The following is a 21,888-nucleotide window of genomic DNA, read 5'->3' as shown; positions in this document are numbered from 1 at the left end:
CTGTGGAAAATTCTGAAAGAGATAAGAATACCGGACCACCTGACCTGCCTCTTGAGAAACCTGTATGCAGGTCAGGAAGCAACAGTTAGAACTGGACATGGAACAACAGACTGGTTCCAAATAGGAAAAGGAGTACATCAAGGCTCTATATTGTCACCCTGCTTATTTAACTTCTATGCAGAGTACATCATGAGAAATGCTGGGCTGGATGAAGCACAAGCTGGAATCAAGATTGCCAGGAGAAATATCAATAACCTCAGATATGCAGATACCACCACCCTTATGGCTGAAAGTGAAGAACTAAAGAGCCTCTTGATGAGGATGAAAGAAGAGAGTGAAAAAGCTGGCTTAAAACTCAACATTCAGAGAACTAAGATCATGGCATCTGGTCCCAACACTTCATGGCAAATAGATGGGGAAACAGTGGCAGACTTTATTTTGGGGGGCTCCAAAATCACTGCAGATGGTGACTGCAGCCATGAAATTAAAAGACACTTGCTTGCTCCTTAGAAGAAAAGTTATGACCAAACTAGATAGCATATTAAAAAGCAGAGACATTACTTTGCTAACAAAGGTCCATATAGTCAAGGTTATGGTTTTTCCAGTAGTCATGTATGGATGTGAGAGTTGGACTATAAAGAAAGCTGAGTGCCAAAGAATTGATGCTTTTGAACTGTGGTGTTGGACAAGACTCTTGAGAGTCCCTTGGACTGCAAGGAGATCCAACCAGTCCATCCTAAAGGAAATCAGTCCTGAATGTTCATTGGAAGGACTGATACTGAAGCTGAAACTCCAATACTTTGGCCACCTGATGTGAAGAGCTGACTCATTTGAAAATACCCTGATGCTGGGAAAGATTGAGGGCAGGAGGAGAAGGGGAAAATAGAGGATGAAATGGTTGGATGGCATCACTGACTCAATGGACATGAGTTTGGGTAAACTCTGGGAGTTGGTGATGGACAGGGAGGCCTGGCTTGCTATGGCTCATGGGATCACAAAAAGCTGGACGGGACTGAGTGACTGAACTGAACTGAATAAACAGTATCTTTTCATGTGCCTATTGGACACCTGTGCACGCGTGCTCAGTTGCTTCAGTCTTACTATTTTTTGCAACTCTATAAACTGTAGCCAGGCTCCTCTGACCCTGGGATTCTCCAGGCAAGAATACTGGAGTGGGTTGTCGTTTCCTCTTCCAGGGGACAGTTGGTCTATCTCTTGACTAATTGTTCCCTTTCATTATATAATGATCTTCTTTCTCTCATGTAACAGCTTTGGCCAGTGAATTTTCCTGATATAGTGTAGCTAACCTGGTTTTTGGTTTCCTTTTCCATTAAATATATTTGGTCGTCATTTCACAAGCCTACTTGTGTCCTGAAGTCTTAAACATGAATCATATTATGATTTTTAAAACTCTGTGGGACAATATCTATGTAGGGGTGGTGGGATATTTTTACATTCATCTAGATTCCCACATCCACTGATAGGATGGCATAGGAAGAGTTTTCATTTTAGAAATATTACTCTGACTGTCTTGAAGGTTACATAAGATGGAGTCCTCTGATTTACAGAGGCCAATGAAGAGACAGTTGCAGGCTTCTGGGATAGACTAAAATTGGATCAATAGGAAGGGAGAAGCATGAACATGGAACTGGGATTTGAGCTAGGTAGGGTACATGACGGAGAAGGCGATGGCACCCCACTCCAGTACTCTTGCCTAGAAAATCCCATGGATGGAGGAGCCTGCTAGGCTGCAGTCCATGGGGTCACAAACAGTTAGACACGACTGAGCGACTTCCCTTTCACTTTTCACTTTCATGTATTGGAGAAGGAAATGGCAACCCACTCCAGTGTTCTTGCCTGGAGAATCCCAGGGACGGGGGAGCCTGGTGGGCTGCTGTCTATGGGGTCGCACAGAATCAGACACGACTGAAGCCACTTAGCAGCAGCAGCAGCAGGGTACATGAACTTCCTTTTTTTTTTTTTTCAGGACTCCACAACTGAAGCTCAGCTATCAGGCAATAGCCAAGAGGCTTCAGGAGACTCTTACCCTGACGCAATGGAAGAGCTTGAGGCATTTTTCCAGGAACTCAATGACACATATGGGACAGAAACCTCAGCAGCACCAGAGGCAGAACTCTGTGTACCCCTGACTGCTCATGAAGAGGACAACCAAAAGGAGCCCATGCAGAACCAGGTGAAGAGGCTTTGGACTCACAGTGGTGATTTATATGTGTCCTAACATCCCTCAGACGCTTCTTGTGCAGAACTAACATCAACCCACGTTAAAGCCTGTGATTTGCCCCGTGGAAACTTAGGCAAGATCCTTTTTGACCCAAGGTGACCTCTTTTGAGGACAGTAGACCAGCAGTAACGTCCCAGATGTCAGATGTCACTGACACCCCAAACACATCCTGAGCTTTTAGAGGCTGGATGCAGACCTAGAGCTGGGGGAGTGAAAATCAGAAATCTTTCACTGAGTCCATTTTCTCTGAGGTCCTCACAGTTATATCTGTCAGAACTCACTACGGAGTTCTCTATTCTTGAGGAGCTTTCAGTTAAGTAATGGAGGAAGGGAAGCAGACTGGCATGACACTATTTCAAGAGTGAGAATGGGAGGAAAGGAAGTGCCAGAATAAGGTGTCATTAGAAGTTGACTTTCCACGAGGCCTTCATCTCTGAAAATCCATAAGTTTCCATGGTCCTTCTTGGTGGAGTGTCTCCATGGTGACATTGGCCTCATGAGCATATCCTATTTCTACACCTCCAAGTGACAGTGGCCTTTGCTCCACTGTGGCTGGGAAATTTTCACTTAGGTTCAAGCATGATTATACATAAAAGTTAAATTTAAGGCCATCTCTCATTTCTATGGATTTTGTTCAGAAGAAGACTTGAGAATGTCCTCAGCTTACTTATTCAATGGATGTATCATGATAAGTTTTGATTATAGTCCCTGGGCGAATCAGCATAGCTGTCTCTCTGCTCTGAGAGTCAGGACAAGGTGGAAGAGTCTGGGCTTTCTTGGCAGGGATGAGAATGGGAGATCATATTTAGTAATACAGGCTACAGTCACTGAGACAGTTTGCTGAGAGAGGCAAACTGAGAAAGGGACCAGACGGGGATATGGCAAAACTGAGCAGACTGATCAGAGTACGACAAGAGCTGCAAGGAGGCACACAGGGTGAAAAGGTGTGAGACTACTGACATTGTGGCTTTTGGCAGTCAGTTGTAAACCTTCTACCAGATGTTTAGGAAACCTATATGCCCAGTGATGGTGGGTGTGTAGAATTAGAATTTGAACTGGGTACAACATCTGACAGGTGGCTCATTCGGTAAAGAATCCGCCTGCAATGTAGGAGACCTGGGTTTGATCCCTGGGTCAGGAAGATCCCCTGGAGAAGGAAATGGCTACCCACTCCAGGATTCTTGCCTAGAAAAATCCCATGGACAGAGGAGCCTGGCAAGTTATAGTCCATGGGTTTGCAAATATTGGACATGACTTAGTGACTAAACTACCACCACCACAACATCTGAACTTCTAATTCTTTTTTGCAGAAACCCACAACTGAGGATCTAGTTCAGTTATCAGGCAACAGCAAAGAGGCTTCTATGACATCTTACTTTCTGACACTTGAGGACATTGAGGAGTTTCTCCAGGAGGTCAATGAGACACATAAAACAAGAAGCCCGGCTGCACCAGAGTCAGACGTCTGTGTACCTCTGACTGCCCATGATGACGTCAGCCAAAACGAGTCCCTGCAGAAGCAGGTGATGAATTTTTTGAGGCCCACAATGATGATTTATGCATGTTCTGTCATCCCTGGGACAGTTTTTGTCCATGTTAAAGCCTTACTTTGCCCCTTGGAAACCTAAACTGACTTTCTTTTTGACCCCAAGGTGACGTCCTTTGATGAGAGAAACCCTGCAGCAGCATCCCAGTTGATGGATGTCACTGACACTCTCAAGACATTCATCACTGATTGTCAAGCAACAGCCGTTAATGCAAACAAGTTGACAGTCCCCAGTGAGAATAGCCAGATGAAGACCCTCAGTGATGACCAGAGCCTCTATGGAGGCCAGATGACCTTCAGTGGGGTCCAAACTGCCTATCTGGGTGAGATGAAGAAACTCAGTGATGAAGACACTCCCCACCGAGTCTATATGATGCCACTTTCCTCAGCATCACTGCTATATCCTAGAATTCTGTATGTTGCCAGTTCTCATTTGATCCAAGGACAACCTGTAGAAACGCAGAAGTGGAATCCCAAGATTCAACGGTGTCCATTGCAGAAGAGGCCTGACATTTTGAGGCCCTACATCTGCACCTATAAGAACTGTGGGAAAGCGTATGCCAAATCTTCCCACCTGCGGATCCATGAGTGTGTGCACACAGGTGGGTACAGACTGAAGGATGGGGGTGTCAGGAAAATAACTAAAGGCCTCTGCCTTTACAAAATGTTGGGATCATTTGAGATCATTGCCACCTCCCTCTAAGTCTGGGACCCAGAAGACTCTAGAAAAGGTTGGCCAATCTGAAAGGGTATAAAAAGCAGTCCTAAGAACAGACTCTAGTTCTGCTCCAGAGGCAACCTGGCTGCAGCATTTTGTGGTGTTGACTGCCTGGGATGATGGAAGAAGTGGAGGGCTTTGTTTGAGCTCTTAGGATGGTCCTGACCCTACCTCTTCTGGGACTGTCTCTTTATGCACTCCCATAGTCCCAACAGATGACCCCCACTCAACCTTCTCTACCCACCACTACCTTCCTGCTTTCCCTCCTACTTTTCTTTTTCTCTTCCTCTTCCTCCTTCAGCCCTCTAGCCTATCCTGCCCTCCTCCTCTTCCTTTCCTGTACATACCTTCCAGTCCTGTCTTCTGTCTCTCTCTGTCCCACCCCAACATGCCCAATGTTTTTCTTCTCCATTCTTTTCCAACTTCCCTGTCCCATGCTACCTTGAATCATGACAAGTCTCCCTTACTTTCTTGGTTCCAGGAGAGAAGCCCTATAAATGTAACGTGAATGGATGCACATGGGCATTCTCCCGTTCGGATGAGCTCAACAGACACAAGAAAAGGCACACCAGGGAGCGGCCCTATCTGTGTACTATATGCGACAAAGCCTTTGCCCGATCTGATCACTTAAAGCAGCATCAGAGAGTCCACAGATGAATTTCTCCCATGATGACGAACCCAGCAGCCTTTGAGGAAAGGACTTGAACTGAAAGAATCTCCCTGATAAGACTTTGCTAGGCACCTAGCACTGTGCCAGCACATAATAGATGCTTAATATTAGTCGTAAATTTTAAGGTTTTCATTAATTTTTGTATAAATGTAATGTATAAAGAATATGTGTACGCATTTCAGTAGAATCAGAAGCACTCTACATTTACTTTTCTGTACATAGTGAATGTTTTCATCAGTGTGTTATGAATCCTTGTGTAAATCCTTTATTTCTTTATTCCTTGTTCAGTTCAGTTCAGTTCAGTCGCTCAGTCGTGTCCGACTCTTTGCAACCCCATGAATCGCAGCACGCCAGGCCTCCCTGTCCATCACCAACTCCCAGAGTTCACTCAGACTCACATCCATCGAGTCAGTGATCCCATCCAGCCATCTCATCCTCTGTCGTCCCCTTCTCCTCCTGCCCCTAATCCCTCCCAGCATCAGAGTCTTTTCCAATGAGTCAACTCTTCGCATGAGGTGGCCAAAGTACTGGAGTTTCAGCTTTAGCATCATTCCTTCCAAAGAACTCCCAGGGCTGATCTCTTTCAGAATGGACTAGTTGGTTCTCCTTGCAGTCCAAGGGACTCTCAAGAGTCTTCTCCAACACCACAGTTCAAAAGCATCAATTCTTCGGTGCTCAGCCTTCTTCACAGTCCAACTCTCACATCCATACATGACCACAGGAAAACCATAGCCTTGACTAGATGGACCTTTGTTGGCAAAGTAATGTTTCTGCTTTTGAATATGCTATCTAGGTTGGTCATAACTTTACTTCCAAGGAGTAAGCATCTTTTAATTTTATGGCTGCAGTCACCATCTGCAGTGATTTTGGAGCCCCAAAAAATAAAGTCTGACACTGTTTCCACTGTTTCCCCATCTATTTCCCATGAAGTGATGGGACCAGATGCCATGATCTTCATTTTCTGAATGTTGAGCTTTAAGCCAACTTTTTCACTCTCCACTTTCACTTTCATCAAGAGGCTTTTTAGTTCCTCTTCACTTTCTGCCATAAGGGTGGTGTCATCTGCATATGTGAAGTTATTGATCTTTCTCCTGGAAATCTTGATTCCAGCTTGTGTTTCTTCCAGCCCAGCGTTTCTCATGATGTACTCTGCATATAAGTTAAATAAGCAGGGTGACAATATACAGCCTTGACGTACTCCTTTTCCTATTTGGAACCAGTCTGTTGTTCCATGTCCAGTTCTAACTGTTGCTTCCTGACCTGCATACAGATTTCTCAGGAGGCAGGTCAGGTGGTCTGGTATTCTCATCTCTTTCAGAATTTTCCACAGTTTATTGTGATCCACACAGTCAAAGGCTTTGGCATAGTCAATAAAGCAGAAGTAGATGTTTTTCTGGAACTCTCTTGCTTTCTCCATGATCCAGCAGATGTTGGCAATTTGATCTCTGGTTCCTCTGCCTTTTCTAAAACCAGCTTGAACATCAGAAAGTTCACGGCTCACGTATTGTTGAAGCCTGGCTTGGAGAATTTTGAGCATTACTTTACCAGCATGTGAGATGAGTGCAATTGTAGAAATCCTTTATTCCTTTAATAGAAATCCTCTATTTCTATTTGTACATGTAAAGATGTCTTATGTAGATAATTGTAATGCATGCATAGTTGAAATGTGTTAAGAAATTAGCATTTCAGTGGGAGGTGGGAAGGAGGTTCATATGTCCACCTATGGCTTGTATGGCAATGTATGGCAGATATCAAACCAATATTATAAAGCAGTCATCCTTCAATTAAAAAGAAAGAAAGAAAAAAAGAAGAAAGAACGTAGCATTTCATATCTGAGCACCTCATTTCTTTCTTTGGAGGTCTATTTCTACGGAGTTACAAGGAAAGGGACGCTTGGTCACTTCCAGTGTCAAGTGGTCTCGTTGAATGAAACTCATTTGGATGAACTTCATTAAAGAGTTGAACTTCCTGTCTTGGCTGTTTTTCTCTAAGGCAAAGTGTCTCTTTTCCCCTACTGCTTTCTCAGGATACAGCAGGTGGGGGTGTTGGAGGAGGAGGACTGCTCAAGTGCTGGCTGCCAGGGGAAAGATGTTTCCTTTCCATGGGGCCTCAGGCTTCTGCTGACATGTCTGCAGCTGCAGTGACCTGGGGTCTGTTGCTCTTGTCCTGGGCATGACTGAACACCTGCTCCTGAGGAGCTTAGCCATCTTCATCTGCTGTTTAGGTCCTTCTCCCACCTCTTGCAGGCCCTGTCCTCTTAGGTCTGACTTGAACCCTCATCCAAGTACCAGTTTGAATAATATTCCTTTGAGAAAGTGTCTGGGTAAGCCCTCCATTTATTTCCAAGTTTGGGACCACTCAGAAAGGCACTTTCTACTGCAAGACTTCAAAAAGCAAACTGAAAATCCCAGGGCTTCAGTTTGCCCTGCAGCATTTAAAGTTCTATTTGACCCACCCACTCTCACTCCAGAGGCCCCAGGAGCTAGATTCCTGGGTCTTTGAGGTCTCACATTAATTATCTCATGGTATTAAATATGATATGAATTAATATAAGTAGAAAAGTAAACATCTGTGAGAGCCCATCACCCAATGGCCTGCACTCAGGTACTGAGATGATCAATCAGGACAATGAGCCAACCTGAAAGTAGAGATCAAGCCTTTATTCACTTACTGCTGGAAAGTGAGCAGGGAGCCAAAAGAAGAGGTGGCAGCTCTCCAACGTTCCTTCTTTACTTGTGAAACACCAGGCAAGGGTTACATTACATACAGTTATGGGGGAGTTCTCTCACTGCCTCCAACAAAAGACCCCTACCATTTTGTGGAAGGGAGAGAGAGGTGGGAAAGGGGAATTCTAGGAGTGGAAACATATTGAGTCAGATGGGAAAAGAATGCTTCAGCCAAGACCCCTAGTAAGGAGGTGTGGGTGTCCTTGCAGCCACTTGCTTCAGAGATTTGCACTGCAGGGATCTTCCCCAGGTCTGGTGTAGGGAGGGGAGCTTCCAGCATGAAGCCATCCATAGTCTTGTAATGACCTGGCCCAAAAGATCACAAATAGGTATTGACCTCCTGGAATTGCACTCCTTAATTCAACCCCTGGGTCCTTTAGGATCTGAATGAGAAGCAGAGGTTACACCATCAGGTCCTCTGTGAGCCAGACATTGAGGGGGTGTGACCATGCTGACTGGTGAGTACGAGGGCCATGATCTAAGCCACTCCAAGTCGAATGATTAGGCCTGCCTGGAGGAGTGAGTGAGGCCATGAGCCCCCATGTTTGTTAAGCAAGATAAAGATGGCCTATAACCCATTAGGGTCTATTCCAGAGGGCCAGAAGGACTTCTGTCTCAGCCTCCTAATGGACTGGTCTAATTTGCCAGTTTTCTTGATCCAAGTGTTGGCAATGGCACAGATCCCCTCCTTGACTGGGCAGCTGGAAGCCAAGGACTAAGCAGTTAGCCAACACTACTCAGGCCAAGGAGTGGGGGCTGTTCTGTTGTGCCTCCAGTGCTCAGAAAGTATCACTAATAACTTCAACAAGGGCCGAGGGCAGGTTGCATAGAACTTTTTAATAATTAGAGGCTTCCAGCAGGGAGAGAAACTACCAGTCTGGGCAGAGTAGGAGAGTAGGAAGCAGGCCACCACTAGTGTGGCCAAAATTCTCTGGTGGTGGGTCTTCCACTGCTCTCCCAGATGTTCCAGTGGCCTCCTTCTCTGACAGGAGTGAGCTCACATTTAGGGAGGCGTTTTGCTCCTGCAGAATCCAGTTGCATCAACAAAGAATGTCACACTGATGGTGCTGGTGCACTTGAGGTACTAGAAAGGCCCTAATTGCCTATCAAAGGAGATGCACTTTTCAAACAAATCAGAGTTGATGAATCCAAAGCCAACTAACACAACTGGCCTATGACACTGTTCTCCTGCCCTAGACTCCAACTGGTGATCTTGAAGATTGTGGAGACATGTAAGACAAGAGTAAATGTGAATAAAGGGGTCCCAGGAAAAGGGTGACTGGGTGGGCCATTGGATGGCTTCCTCGCATTTCATTGGTAGAGTCCCACTCTAAGGAAGCAGCCTTTCTGGTAACCCAGTAGACAAATACCACCAAGATCCCCAAATGGGTCAGTGGGAGGGCACCAGTTCCAAAGCCTCCCACCAAATACTGGCCCCTCTCCTCTCCTTTTGTCTCTTCCTTCCCAACCAAAGTGTACTGTGTCAGGGCACTTTGAAAGAGGGGGCCTGTGGCAATGCACCCCATTTTTAGATGCTCCATCACAAGGTGTACGAAAATAATCTTTGTCATGGTAGAGGCAAACTAACCAAGTCTCTATCTAGGTCTCTTTGAATTACTATAGAAAGTGATCCTGAAGGACTTTACCTTCTTTTCTGGAAACCATGAGCCTCAATAACACATGAGTTGCAGAAAGTCTACCAACACCAGGGACCTGCTCACAGTCACCAACAGTCACTGCCTGCAACTAGAAAGCTTGGCTTTGGCTTCTCCAACATCCACCGTGCACCTGCTTTAACCATAGGTGAAGAAAATGCATCGTCCTGAAGTAAAAAGAACATCTGCTTTGAGGGTAGGGATCAATGCCACCTTCCTATGACACCGATGCTAGAGCTCCCTGAAAGAGTCCCTTCCCAGATGCCAAGGCCATACTGACTTACCATATGCATGCTAATTTCTTTCTTTTGAAAACTTGAAGGAATATTTGTCATGTTTGATGTATGCTTTTGTTCTGAGAGATATAAAACTGTGCTGAATGCCACGTACCTCCGGAGCACTGTCTTCCTTGGTAGAGACTGAACTCCCAGACTAGTCCTCAGTATGGCTGAAATAACACTCTCTTCTACTCCTTATGTCAGACTATGTAGTGATTATCTGGGTTGACAACCACTCGAATAGTACCAGTCAAGGGTCAGATGTTTGCAGGTAGACAGTGATGTTTTTACTGTTGTGCTTTTGTGTGATCAGACATATATGACTCTTTGTGACCCCCATGGACTATAGCCCACCAGGCTCTGTCCATGGGATGATCCTGGAAAGAATACTGGAGTGGGTTGTTATTCTTCCTCCAGGGGATCTTCCTGACCCAAAAATGGAAACCACAGCTCCTGAATCTACCACTGAGCCACCTCGGGCCCCAGACAAAAGTCTTCTACTTTCTTATGGACCTGGCAGACCCAGAGAGGAAGAGGAAAAAGGGCTAGATATGGAGAGATATGAGTCATAATGAAGAAATGTGCCTCACCAATGCCTCTAGTTAAAGAGGCTTATGGATGGAAGTGAGCAGGCAAGAAACAAATCTTTCATCAGCCTGTCTGATCTTAGGGGCCATGGGTCAGCTTCAGAAAGTGCAATGCCCTGCTATGTACCACATCCCATGTGGGGAGGGTAGCTTCCCCCAGGAAACCAGCCAAGGACAGCCTTAGGGTCAGCCCTGAAAAAAAATCATGCATAGGGCTTGGACTTGAGCCAGAATCCTCACCTAATTTAAGAATTGGAATATTACTGACACTTTTTGTATCTACTCATGTGCTTTTCCCATCTAACCCTCTGTCTATCATCTAGGAATAACTACTACTCTGAATTTTGCATATATATATATATATATATATATACACACACACACACACCTCCCCTTGATTTACCTTCTATGGATTTAGTACAAATGTATGTATTTTAAAAATGTATAGCTTTGGGAACTGGCTATCTAGTGGTTAAGACTCCAGGCAGCACAGATTTTATCCCTGGTCAGGGAACTAATGGAGAAGGAAATGGAAACCCACTCCAGTATTCTTGCTGAGAGAATCCCGTGGACAGAGGAGCCTGGTGGGCTGCTGTCAATAGGTTTGCACAGAGTCGGACATGACTGAAGCGACTTAGCAGCAGCAGCAGCAGCAGCAGCAGGGAACTAAGATTCTGAGTGCTGTGAGGTGTGGCCAAACAAACAAATAAACAAAAGACCCTCGATAACAACCACCAAAAAAAAATTTAATGCGTTATCAACACACTGGGGTGGGAAGGAGACCAAAGAAATATGAGCATGCACTTGAGTCTTTTATCAAGTGCAACCACCATAAAGAGAAAAGATAATACACCATTCTTCATTATCCAAATTTAATCTGCTGGACAGTGAATTTTTAGACATTAACCTAAATATGAAAAACAGTAACACATTCCCACCCCATTAAAAACCCCAGCCATTTTCTTGAAATTTCACTACAACTAAAATCCATTAAGGATTTTACATTATGTCAAGCAGTGGAATGCGAAGTCAAGTGGGCCTTAGGAAGCATCACTATGAACAAAGCTAGTGGAGGTGATGGAATTCCAGTTGAGCTATTTCAAATCCTGAAAGATGATGCTGTGAAAGTGCTGCACTCAATATGCCAGCAAATTTGGAAAACTCAGCAGTGGCCACAGGACTGGAAAAGGGCAGTTTTCATTCCAATCCCAAAGAAAGGCAATGCCAGAGAATGCTCACGCTACTGCATAATTGCACCCATCTCACATGCTAGCAAAGTAATGCTCAAAATTCTCCAAGCCAGGCTTCAACAGTATGTGAATCGTGAACTTCCAGATGTTTAAGCTGGATTTAGAAAAGGCAGAGGAAACAGAGATCAAATTGCCAACATCCGTTGGATCATCGAAAAAGCAAGAGAGTTCCAAAAAAACATCTACTTCTGCTTTATTGACTATGCCAAAGCCTTTGACTGTGTGGATCACAATAAACTGTGGAAAATTCTGAAAGAGATGAGAATACCAGACTACCTGACCTGCCTCTTGAGAAACCTGTATGCAGGTCAGGAAGCAACAGTTAGAACTGGACATGGAACAACAGACTGGTTCCAAAACAGGAAAGCAGTATGTCAAGGCTCTATATTGTCACCCTGCTTATTTAATTTATATGCAGAGTACATCATGAGAAATGCTGGGCTGGATGAAGCACAAACTGGAATCAAGATTGCCAGGAGAAATATCAATAACCTCAGATATGCAGATGACACCACCCTTATGGCAGAAAGTGCAGAGAAACTAAAGAGCCTCTTGATGAAAGTGAAAGAGTAGAGTGAAAAAGTTGGCTTAAAACTGAACATTCAAAAAACTAAGATCATGGCATCTGGTCCCAACACTTCATGGCAAATAGATGGGGAAGCAGTGGAAACAGTGACAGACTTTATTTTTTTGGGCTCCAAAATCACTGCAGATGGTGACTGCAGCCATGAAGTTAAAAGACACTTGCTTGCTCCTTGGAAGAAAAGTTATGACCAACCTAGACAGCATATTAAAAAACAGAGACATTACTTTGCCAACAAAGGTGCATATAGTCAAGGCTATGGTTTTTCCAGTGGTCATGTATGGATGTGAGAGTTGGACTATAAAGAAAGCTGAGCGCCAAAAAATTGATGCTTTTGAAGTGTGGTTTGGTGAAGACTCTTGAGAGTCCCTTGGATTGCAAGGAGATCCAACCAGTCCATCCTAAAGGAAATCAGTCCTGAATATTCATTGGAAGGGCTGATACTGAAGCTGAAACTCCAATACTTTGGCCACCTGATGTGAAGAGCTGACTCATCTGAAAAGACCCTGATGCTGGGAAAGATTGAGGGCAGGAGGAGAAGGAGAAAACAGAGGATGAGATGGTTGGATGGCATCACTGACTCAATGGACATGAGTTTGGGTAAACTCTGGGAGTTGGTGATGGACAGGGAAGCCTGGCGTGCTGCAGTCCATGGGGTCGCAAAGAGTTGGACACGATTGAGCGACTGAACTGAAAGCAATGGAAGAATAAAATACAGAATGTAATAAAAGAGTAACTCTAAGATATAAGCGAACACTATATGGGACTCAAGGGCTGAAAGAGGACAAGCTAAGGAGTAAAGGCAAGCTTGGAAGATGAGCCCTCTCTCTGAGATTAGGGTTCAGATCTCATTGAAGAAGGTATAGCTGCAGAAGGTGGATGGCAGACAAGTTTGCAGGTTTGTAGTCATTGCAAAAGCAGAGCTGGTCCATAGTCACTGATCAAGCAGGAAGGAACCCTCCAGGATTCAGGTGAGCTGTAGAAAGGGGCTGGGTGCCTGAGAGGGAATAGAGGCGCTAGTGTGGGCTGAGGCACAGAATACAGTGTCCATGGTGGGAGGGCTGTGGTGTTGGGGGAGTCAGAGGAGACAACCCTGGGAGTTAGCAGAGGGCCTGAAGGCGGTGATGTGGGTGGGAGGCCTGCGGTGTGCAGCGTCTGCATTGACAGGGCTGCGGGAGGGTGATCACCGGGCTCTGCTCTATCTGCAAGGTCAACAAATAGTAATGTGGAGCCAGAGGATGAAGAGACAGACCAGAGGGATAAAATAGAAAACCTATAAATAGGCACAAGGACATATCAGAAATAAGTACAAAAGTGACAAATCAATAGAAGAAAGATGAACTTTAAGAAATTGTGCTGGAGGAGTTCTGTGGTGGTCCAGTGGTTAGGATTCTGGGCTTTCGTTGCTGTGGTCTGGGTTCAATACCTGGTCAGAGAACTGGCTGCAGTGCAGCCAAAAAAAAAAAGAAAGAAAGAAAGAAAATGTTGGTATAGTTGTTTAACTTAGTAGCGAAAGCTGAAATTAAATCTGTAATTCATTCCGTATGTAAAAGTAAACACAAAGGGATCAGGTATTTAAAAGTAAAACATGCAACCATATGGGCAACTGAACAACAAGCACCAGAAAAAAAACAGGTGAATTCCTCTATGTTGCTGTCCAGTCAATAAGTCGTGTTCCACTCTTTGCAAGCACGCCAGGATTCTCCATCCTCCACTATCTCCTGGAGTTTGCTCAAGTTCATGTCCATTGAGTTGGTGATGCTATCAACCATCTCATCCTCTGCTGCCCTCTTCCCCTTTTGCCTTCAATCTTTCTCAGCAGCAGGGTGCTCATTTTCCATTGAGTTGGCTCATATAACCAGAATTTATAGAAAGAATTCTAGGACTCAGGTCCAGATGCAATAAAAGAAGAGAGTTGGTAAAACTGTCTTTATGAAAATAAAAATCTTTCACAGGGCAAACAATAGAGAGATTAACAGGCAGACAGATAAAACCAAGAGACAACTGGCAAACTCTAAAAACTGAGGGGAAAATATACCAAAACCCAGAGGAAAATATGGACAAAATCACTGAATAGACAATTTACATGAAAATATACTTTAATAGCCTGTAAATATATGAAAAGAAATCTATCATTTATAATTTGAAGGGTAAAAATGAAAACTACAATTAAAGAATGAAGGCAGTGAAAATGGTGAAGGACCTTCTAAAATTCTCTCCTCCATAAAATAATGACAATGGATTAGAATAAAAAATTTTAAACTCAAGAAATTCATCACAGACTTGAGACTGGGGAGCATTTATATGAGAAAAATGGCTGACATGAAAAGAACAACAAGCTCTGTGGTATTTCAGCTTGTCCTGTTTCCATCCATCAAAGTTCCTTGTGGACTTGAAAACTAGCAGCCTGGCAGCCACTGGAGAGGACAGAACAAGGCTGGAATTCCTGTAAAGCACCCCTTCCCAGAGAACTCTCATTATTTGACCTATCTGGTGGGTCCCTGGAAGACCCCAGTTGCAAAACTGACAATATTTGACCAGACTCAAAGTTTGCCTGGGGCAAACACCATTTTCTCTGGGGGCATTTATTAAAAATCACTCTAGGTATTTTTTGAACATCACATCTGCCTGAGGCAGTGGGTAACAGATCTGATACTTCACACACTTCTTCCTAAAAATCAAACAGAGAATTGAGAGTAAATAAAAACAGCTCTGGCGGCGCTGGCCTCAGAGGCTGAGGAGAGCTGGAGGAGGTAGCGGCAGCGGGAAGTTGTTGCACTTTGGTGTCAACTGCGATTCATTAGAGATCCTTTCTCAGACTCCAGCTAGAAGTGAGTGTTCATGTAAGCGAGGCCGCCATTCTGCTTTGAACACCTCAAAAGGGGAGAACGAATTTATCAGGGGTGAAAAACAAGAGCTTGCTAGAAGCCAAAGAAAATAATAAAAAGTCCAGCACTAGGGCCCTTCCAAATTGGGAAAGGAGTACATCAAGGCTGTACATCGTCACCCTGCTTATTTAACTTATATGAAGAGTACATCACGCGCAATGTCGGGCTGGATGAAGCACAAGCTGAAATCAAGATTGCTGGGAGAAATATCAATAACCTGAGATACGCAGATGACGCCATCCTTATGGCAGAAAGCAAAGAACTAAAGAGCCTCTTGATGAAAGTGAAAGAGGTGAGTGGAAAAAGTTGGCTTAAAACTCAACATTCAGAAAATGAAGATCATGGCATCTGGTCCCATCACTTCATGGCAAATAGATGGGGAAACAATGGAAACAGTGAAAGACTTTATTTTGGGGCCTCCAACAACAATGCAGATAGTTACTGCAGCCATGAAATTAAAAGACACTTGCCGCTTGGAAGAAAAGCTATGACAAACCTAGCTGCTGCTGCTGCTAAGTCGCTTCAGTTGTGCCTGACTCTGTGCGACCCCATAGACAGCAGCCTACCAGGCTCCTCCGTCCCTGGGATTCTAGACAGTGTATTAAAAAGCAGAGACATTACTTTGCCTACAAAGGTCCATTTAGTCAAAGCTATGGTGTTTCCAGTGGTCTTGTATGGATGTGAGAGTTGGACTATAAAGAAAGCTGAGTGCTGAAGAATTGATGCTTTTGAACTGTGGTGTTGGTGAAGACTCTTGAGAGTCCCTTGGACTGCAAGATCAAACCAATCAATCATAAAGGAAATCAACACTTAATATTCACGGAAGGACTGATGCTGAAGCTGAAGCTCCAATACTTCAGCCACCTAATGTGAAGAAATGACTCATTGGAAAAGACCCTGATGCTGGGAAAGATTGAAGGCATGAGAAGGGGACGACCAAGGACAAGTTGTTTAGATGGCATCACCGACTTGATGGAAATGAGTTTGATCAAGCTCTGGGAGATGGTAAAGGACTTGGAGGCCTGGTGTGCTGCAGTCCATGGAGTCACAGAGAGTCAGATACAATCGAACAACTCAAAAACAGCAACAAGGGCTCCTTCTACCAAATGCAGCAACTGCTCTGATGAGAAGTCGAAGGGTCGCTCTAAAGATAAATGGGCCTCCAACGAGTCAAGCGAGAAGGAAAGACGGTGGAAGAGGTTCCGTGCTTCTGGTGGTGGTAGCACCAGGCCCAGCTCCAGCCACTCCAGAAGTCCCAGCACCTCCCGTGGCTCCAGCTCCAGAGGCTCCTCAGGCTCTCCGAGTCCTTCTTGAGGCAGACAGGACAACAGACGGCATTCTTGTTACAAATCCCAAAAGGGATGAAAAGAGAAGGAAAAGGAAGAGCCCTTCCCCTAAATCCACCAAAGTCCACAGTGGGAGGCTCACCAGGAATGTGACCAAGGGTGACGTCATGGAGATATTCTCCACCTGTGGAAAAATTAAAATGACTGACATGTCTACCAAAAAGATGCACCCCTGTCTGTCTAAAGGCTAGGCTTATGTGAAGTTTGAGAATCTGGATGAGGCTGGGAAGGTTCTGAAAGCACATGGACAGAGGAAAAATCGATGGCCAGAAGATCACTGCTACCGCTGTGCTGGCTCCCTGGCCTCAGCCATCCCCCAGGCAAGTCAGCCCTCCCAGGAGAATGCTCCCATCGACTCCCACGGGGTGCAGGTCACCCATCACCCCCTCGGATGAAGGAGGTTGCATTCCCCCCATCCTCCACCTAAGCCCCTTGCCACTCCCTCTATATGAGCCATTCCATCTCCAACACCTCTGGATAAGCAGGGCCACCAAAGTTCTGCCCCTGTGACTTATATCTCATCCAGCTCACTTTTGCCTCTTTCGCAGCTGAAGGAGGATCCATAGGAAATAACTCCCTCCCTCCCTCTGAGGTAGGCTTCCAAGGTGAAGGCAGCAATTGAGATGTTTCCCAGGTGGCAGGGTTCCAGCTGCAGAAGTGTTGTTGGTTTGGGATAATGCTTGTAAAGATGCAAGGATGAGCAGAGGGTTCTAGGTGGTGGTACCGTCCCAACCTGGGAGCATGTTTCCCCATTCCACAGATGACCTGAGTCCTATCTGGTTATCTGTGTGGCGGAATCCCACAGGGAAGGGCATGCCTAGCTGTCCTTCCTGGTAGCCTGGCCCTGCTCCCCTGCCTGAGTCCTCTTCTGACCTCTGGATCTAAATACCCTGTTATCTGCCCCAAATGGTTCTTTTCACATGTATTCACATGCATGCATACACACGCACACACACACAAACATACACACGTCTCTCTCTCTCTCTGAAATTGGTAAGTTGACAATGATAACTGCCTGGTCATCTCAGAACTCCTTTTGTGTTGGTATTCATGGTATTGGTGCAGGTTACCTTAGCAACATGCACACTGCTTTTTTGGCTTTTATTGTACAGTCAGTACTATGAATTTTGTTTTGAGTTTTGTAACTTTGCAGCATTTTAGATAATATTGTGTTTTTACTTTGTTGGGCAGAGTAAAAGAGTTCTGTTGAATAAACGTATGATTAGAGAAGGCAATGGCAACCCACTCAAGTACTCTTGCCTGGGAAATCCCATGGATGGAGGAGCCTGGTAGGCTGCAGTCCATGGGGTCGCTAGGAGTTGGACACGACTGAGCGACTTCACTTTCACTTCCACTTTCATACATTGGAGAAGGAAATGGCAACCCACTCCATTGTTCTTGCCTGGACAATCCAAGGGACGGGAGAACCTGGTGGGCTGCTGTCTATGGGGTCTCACAGAGTCAGACACGACTGAAGTGACTTAGCAGCAGCAGCAGAATGCAAAAAAGAGAGAGGGGGCACCCTAGAAGACAGTAGTGTTTCCAGGAAGCTTAAGCAGATGATGAAAGAAGGAAGGAAATAGCTCAGAATAAAGATTCTACTTAGAGAAGATCTAAGAATCAGAGAAAACAATCAGAAATAAAAGTGCCATGTACTAAAGAAATGGCTCTACACTGTGCAAATAAAAGAGGACAGTCTTGAACTGAAAATTACTTTTAATACCTAAATTTCCCCACCTCATACACCAGAAATTCCTTTCAAATAAATGGTCCAGAAAAACCCAACACATTCTAAACATAAACAAGAAAAATCAAACCTTGATACAAAGATATAAGAATTGTTAAAAATGAGAAGCAATTATTTTTGTCAGACAAAAAGACAATTAAAAAGTCCCTCTCATGTGCTTAGTCTCTCAGTCATTTTTGACTCTTTTTGACCCCAGGGGCTGTAATCTGCCAGGGTCCCCTGTCCATGGGATTCTCCAGGTAAGAATACTGGAGTGGGTTGCCATGCCCTCCTCCAGGGGATTTTCCCCACCCAGGGATCAAACCTAGGTCTCCTGCATTGCAGGTGGATTCTTTATTATCTGAGCCACCAAAGGAAGCCCCTCGAAATTCCCTGGCAGAGGAAAGTTGCAAAAGAAGAACCCAACCTGAATCTCAAATACTTAAATAGGCAATTGTCAATATGGGGGAAGGGGGTCACAAGAAACAAAGATGCAAAAATACAAAAATGGACCAAACTAAAGGATCATATTAAATGTGGCTTACTTAATAAAGCAAGAAATAGACTGAAAAAGACAAAGTGATCTCAGAAATGAAAATTAAATTACAGGGTGTCAGTGAGAATAAATAAGATGGAAATATAATAAAGGGTATAGAGAACAAAACGAAAGGAACTCTAGTTGTGCAGAGCCAGGGCTACTTCCTACTTGTGCTGTCTAGGCTTCTCATAGCAGTTGCTTCCCTTGTTGCAGAGCACTGACTCTAGAGTGCTGGCTTAGTAGTTGAAAAACACCAATACCATATACTAACACATATATATGGAATTTAGAAAGATGGTAACGATAATCCTATATGCAAGACAGCAAAAGAGACACAGATATATAGAACAGTCTTTTGGACTCTGTAGGAGAAGGCAAGGGTGGGATGATCTGAAAGAATAGCATTGAAACATGTATATTATCATATGTGAAACAGATCACCAGTCCAGGTTCAATGCATGAGACAGGGTGCTCAGGGCTGGTGCACTGGGGTGACCCAGAGGGATGGGATGGGGAGGGGGGTGGGAGGGGGGTTCAGGATGGGGGACACATGTAAACACATGGCTGATTCATATCAATGTATGGCAAAAACCACTACAATATTGTAAAGTAAAGTAATTAGCCTCCAAATAAAATAAATAAATTAAGAAAAAAAAAGTAGTTGTTGCCCCAAGGCATGTGGAATCTTGCCAGACCAGAGATCAAACTTGTGTCCCTCACATTGGCAGGCAGATTCTTAGCCACTGGACAACCAAAGAAGTCAAGGAACTAATTTTTTAAAATTCTAATTCAAGAAAACATTTGACGTTAAATAGGATTCATCTGCATATATTTAAAAGGCACCATCTTTACCTAGAGAAATCAACTTAGTACAGTTAACTCTGAGATGTATCCTCATAGAATTCTTAAACTTTAAAAGTAAAAAATAATTCTTCCATAAGAAGAATTTTTTTCTCCTTTTCTTCAAGCAGAAAGACTCAAGTGGAAGCAATCAGTTTGAAATCATGCTCTTGATGTAAATAATCAGTAAAAACAACAACAAAACAACAACAACAAACAAACAGTGGAATAACACCTACACAAGGAAAGAAATTGTGGAACGCTTTACCTATAATATCAAGGCTGTTGGAAAGCAATTTTAAACAGGCCAGAATTTAGGGAATATTGTTCCCATTAGCTCTTCCTGAAAGGAGGTGGAGATTGAGCTGCAGAGGAGCGAAATTTTCTTATGTTTTTGAAGTTAAGCTAGTATAATTTCAAATTAGAGTATAAAACTTTATAATGTGAAACCTAGTCCCGGTGGTAGGCACAAGTTAATGGCTATACGATATATACAAAAGAAAGGAATTAAACATACCAAAGGTCAACTAAATATAAAAGAAGACAGTAATAGAGGAAGTGAGGGACAAAAAACACTAGGAAGCATATAGAAGAAAACAGGCAGCAAAGTGGTAGAAGTGAATGCCCTCTTGGCAGTAATTACTTTCACTGACTAAACACTCCAAAGACACAGGTTGGTAGAATGAAGTAAAAAAACATGATCCAACTAAATGCTGTCTACAAGAGAACCCATTTAGATCCAAGTACACAAACAGATTGACAGTGAAAGAATAGAAAAGATAGTCCCCACAAATAGTAGCCCAAAGAGAAGTAACTATGCTGATGGTAGACTTTAAATCAAAACAGTTTACAAGAGACAAAGCACTTTATTACATATTTTTTAAAAAGGTTCAATACAACAAGAAGGTAATTATAATTACAAACATTTAAGTACATAATCGGAGAAGGCACTGGCACCCCACTCCAGTACTCTTGCCTGGGAAATCCCATGGGCAGAGGAGCCTGGTAGGCTGGAGTCCATGGGGTCGCACAGAGTTGGACACGACTGAAGTGACTTAGCAGCAGCAGCAGCAAGTACGTAATAACAGACCACCAAAATATATAAAGCAAAAACTGAAGGAAATGAAGGAAGAAATCGTCCTACAATAATATAGTTGGAGATGTCAATACCACACTGTCAATAATGGATAGAACCAGACAGAAGTTAAGTAAGAGAACTTAAACAACACATAAAACCAATGAGTATTAGCTAGAGAACCAACAACAGAATAGACATTCTTCCCACCTCCACATGGGACATTCTCTAATGCACACAATTTAGTAAACCACAAATCAATTCTCAATAGATTTTTTAAAAGATGGATAAAGTTACCAAGTATTTCCTCTGACTATAATAGAATGAAGTTAAAATCAATAACAAAAGGGAAACTGGAAAATTCCCCAAACTGTTTGAATTAAACAACCAACAGGTCAAGAAAGAAATCAAAACAGAAATAAATACCTAGAGATAAATGGAAATTTAAAAAAAACTTTTTATTTCCATAATAATGAAAATACACAATGAAAATTTGCAAGATGTTATAAAAACAGTACTAAGAGGGAATGCTCACTTTAAAAAGGAAGAAACATATCAAATCAACAATCTAAATGTTTACCTCAAGGAATTAGAAAAGAGCAAACTAACCCAAAGACAGTTTAGGAATAAATAAATATTAGAGCAGAGATAAATGAAACAGAAAAAGAATATAAGAAATCAATGAAACCAAAAGCTGATTCTTCTAAAAGCTTTACAAAATGGACACACATTTAGCTAGAATGCTTAAGAAGACTATTTGAATTTTGACAGGTTTTCCACTATTGTTTTGTTTGTTTAAAATTCCAGTCCAGGATCCCATATTGCATTAATCAACGTGCTTCTTTGATCCTCTCCAATCTATGGTAGTTTCTCTATTTCCTTGTTTTTCCCCATCAGGACTTTTTTTTTTTTCCTTTTTCAGTTTTTTAAAAATATAAATTTATTTATTTTAATTGGAGGCTAATTAATTTACAATATTCTATTGGTTTTGCCATACATCAACATGAATCCACCACGGGTGTACACGTGTTCCCCATCCTGAACCCCCCTCCCACCTCCCTCCCTGTACCATCCCTCTGGGTGATCCCAGTGCACCAGCCCCAAGCATCCTGTATTATGCATTGAACTTGGACTGGCGATTCGTTTCATATATGATATTACACATGTTTCAATGCCATTCTCCCAAATCATCCCACCCTCTCCCTCTCCCACAGAGTCCA

General features: G+C 43.5%; 1 protein-coding gene and 1 pseudogene across 3 annotated transcripts; both read left to right on the top strand.

The window, feature by feature from the left end:
- The first annotated feature begins 1,945 nt into the window (after positions 1-1,945).
- On the top strand, positions 1,946-5,425 carry LOC147375190 (Kruppel-like factor 18). Of its 3 annotated transcripts, none has more exons than XM_086384517.1 (4): positions 1,946-2,194; positions 3,553-3,765; positions 3,895-4,390; positions 4,988-5,425. In XM_086384517.1, exons 1-4 carry the CDS (start codon positions 1,961-1,963, stop codon positions 5,161-5,163), a joined length of 1,119 nt encoding a protein of 372 aa, XP_086240643.1. In that variant the 5' UTR covers positions 1,946-1,960; the 3' UTR covers positions 5,164-5,425. The 3 variants fall into 3 exon arrangements, with proteins under 3 accessions (XP_086240643.1, XP_086240653.1, XP_086240651.1); XM_086384527.1 differs by lacking the exon at positions 4,988-5,425 and having other exon boundaries at positions 1,968-2,194; positions 3,895-4,111; positions 4,215-4,354; XM_086384525.1 differs by lacking the exon at positions 1,946-2,194 and adding an exon at positions 2,212-3,186.
- A 2,340-nt stretch (positions 5,426-7,765) lies between these two features.
- Positions 7,766-17,231, top strand: LOC147375189 (uncharacterized; annotated as a pseudogene).
- The last annotated feature ends 4,657 nt before the right edge of the window (positions 17,232-21,888 follow it).

This window comes from Bos grunniens, chromosome 3 (genome assembly GCF_055505025.1).
Source record: "Bos grunniens cultivar Pamir isolate PY7600 chromosome 3, Bosgru_T2T1.0, whole genome shotgun sequence".
In the NCBI taxonomy this organism is placed as follows: domain Eukaryota; kingdom Metazoa; phylum Chordata; class Mammalia; order Artiodactyla; family Bovidae; genus Bos; species Bos grunniens.
Note: the sequence above shows the minus strand (reverse complement) of the source record. Positions and strands in the feature narration are given on the sequence as shown.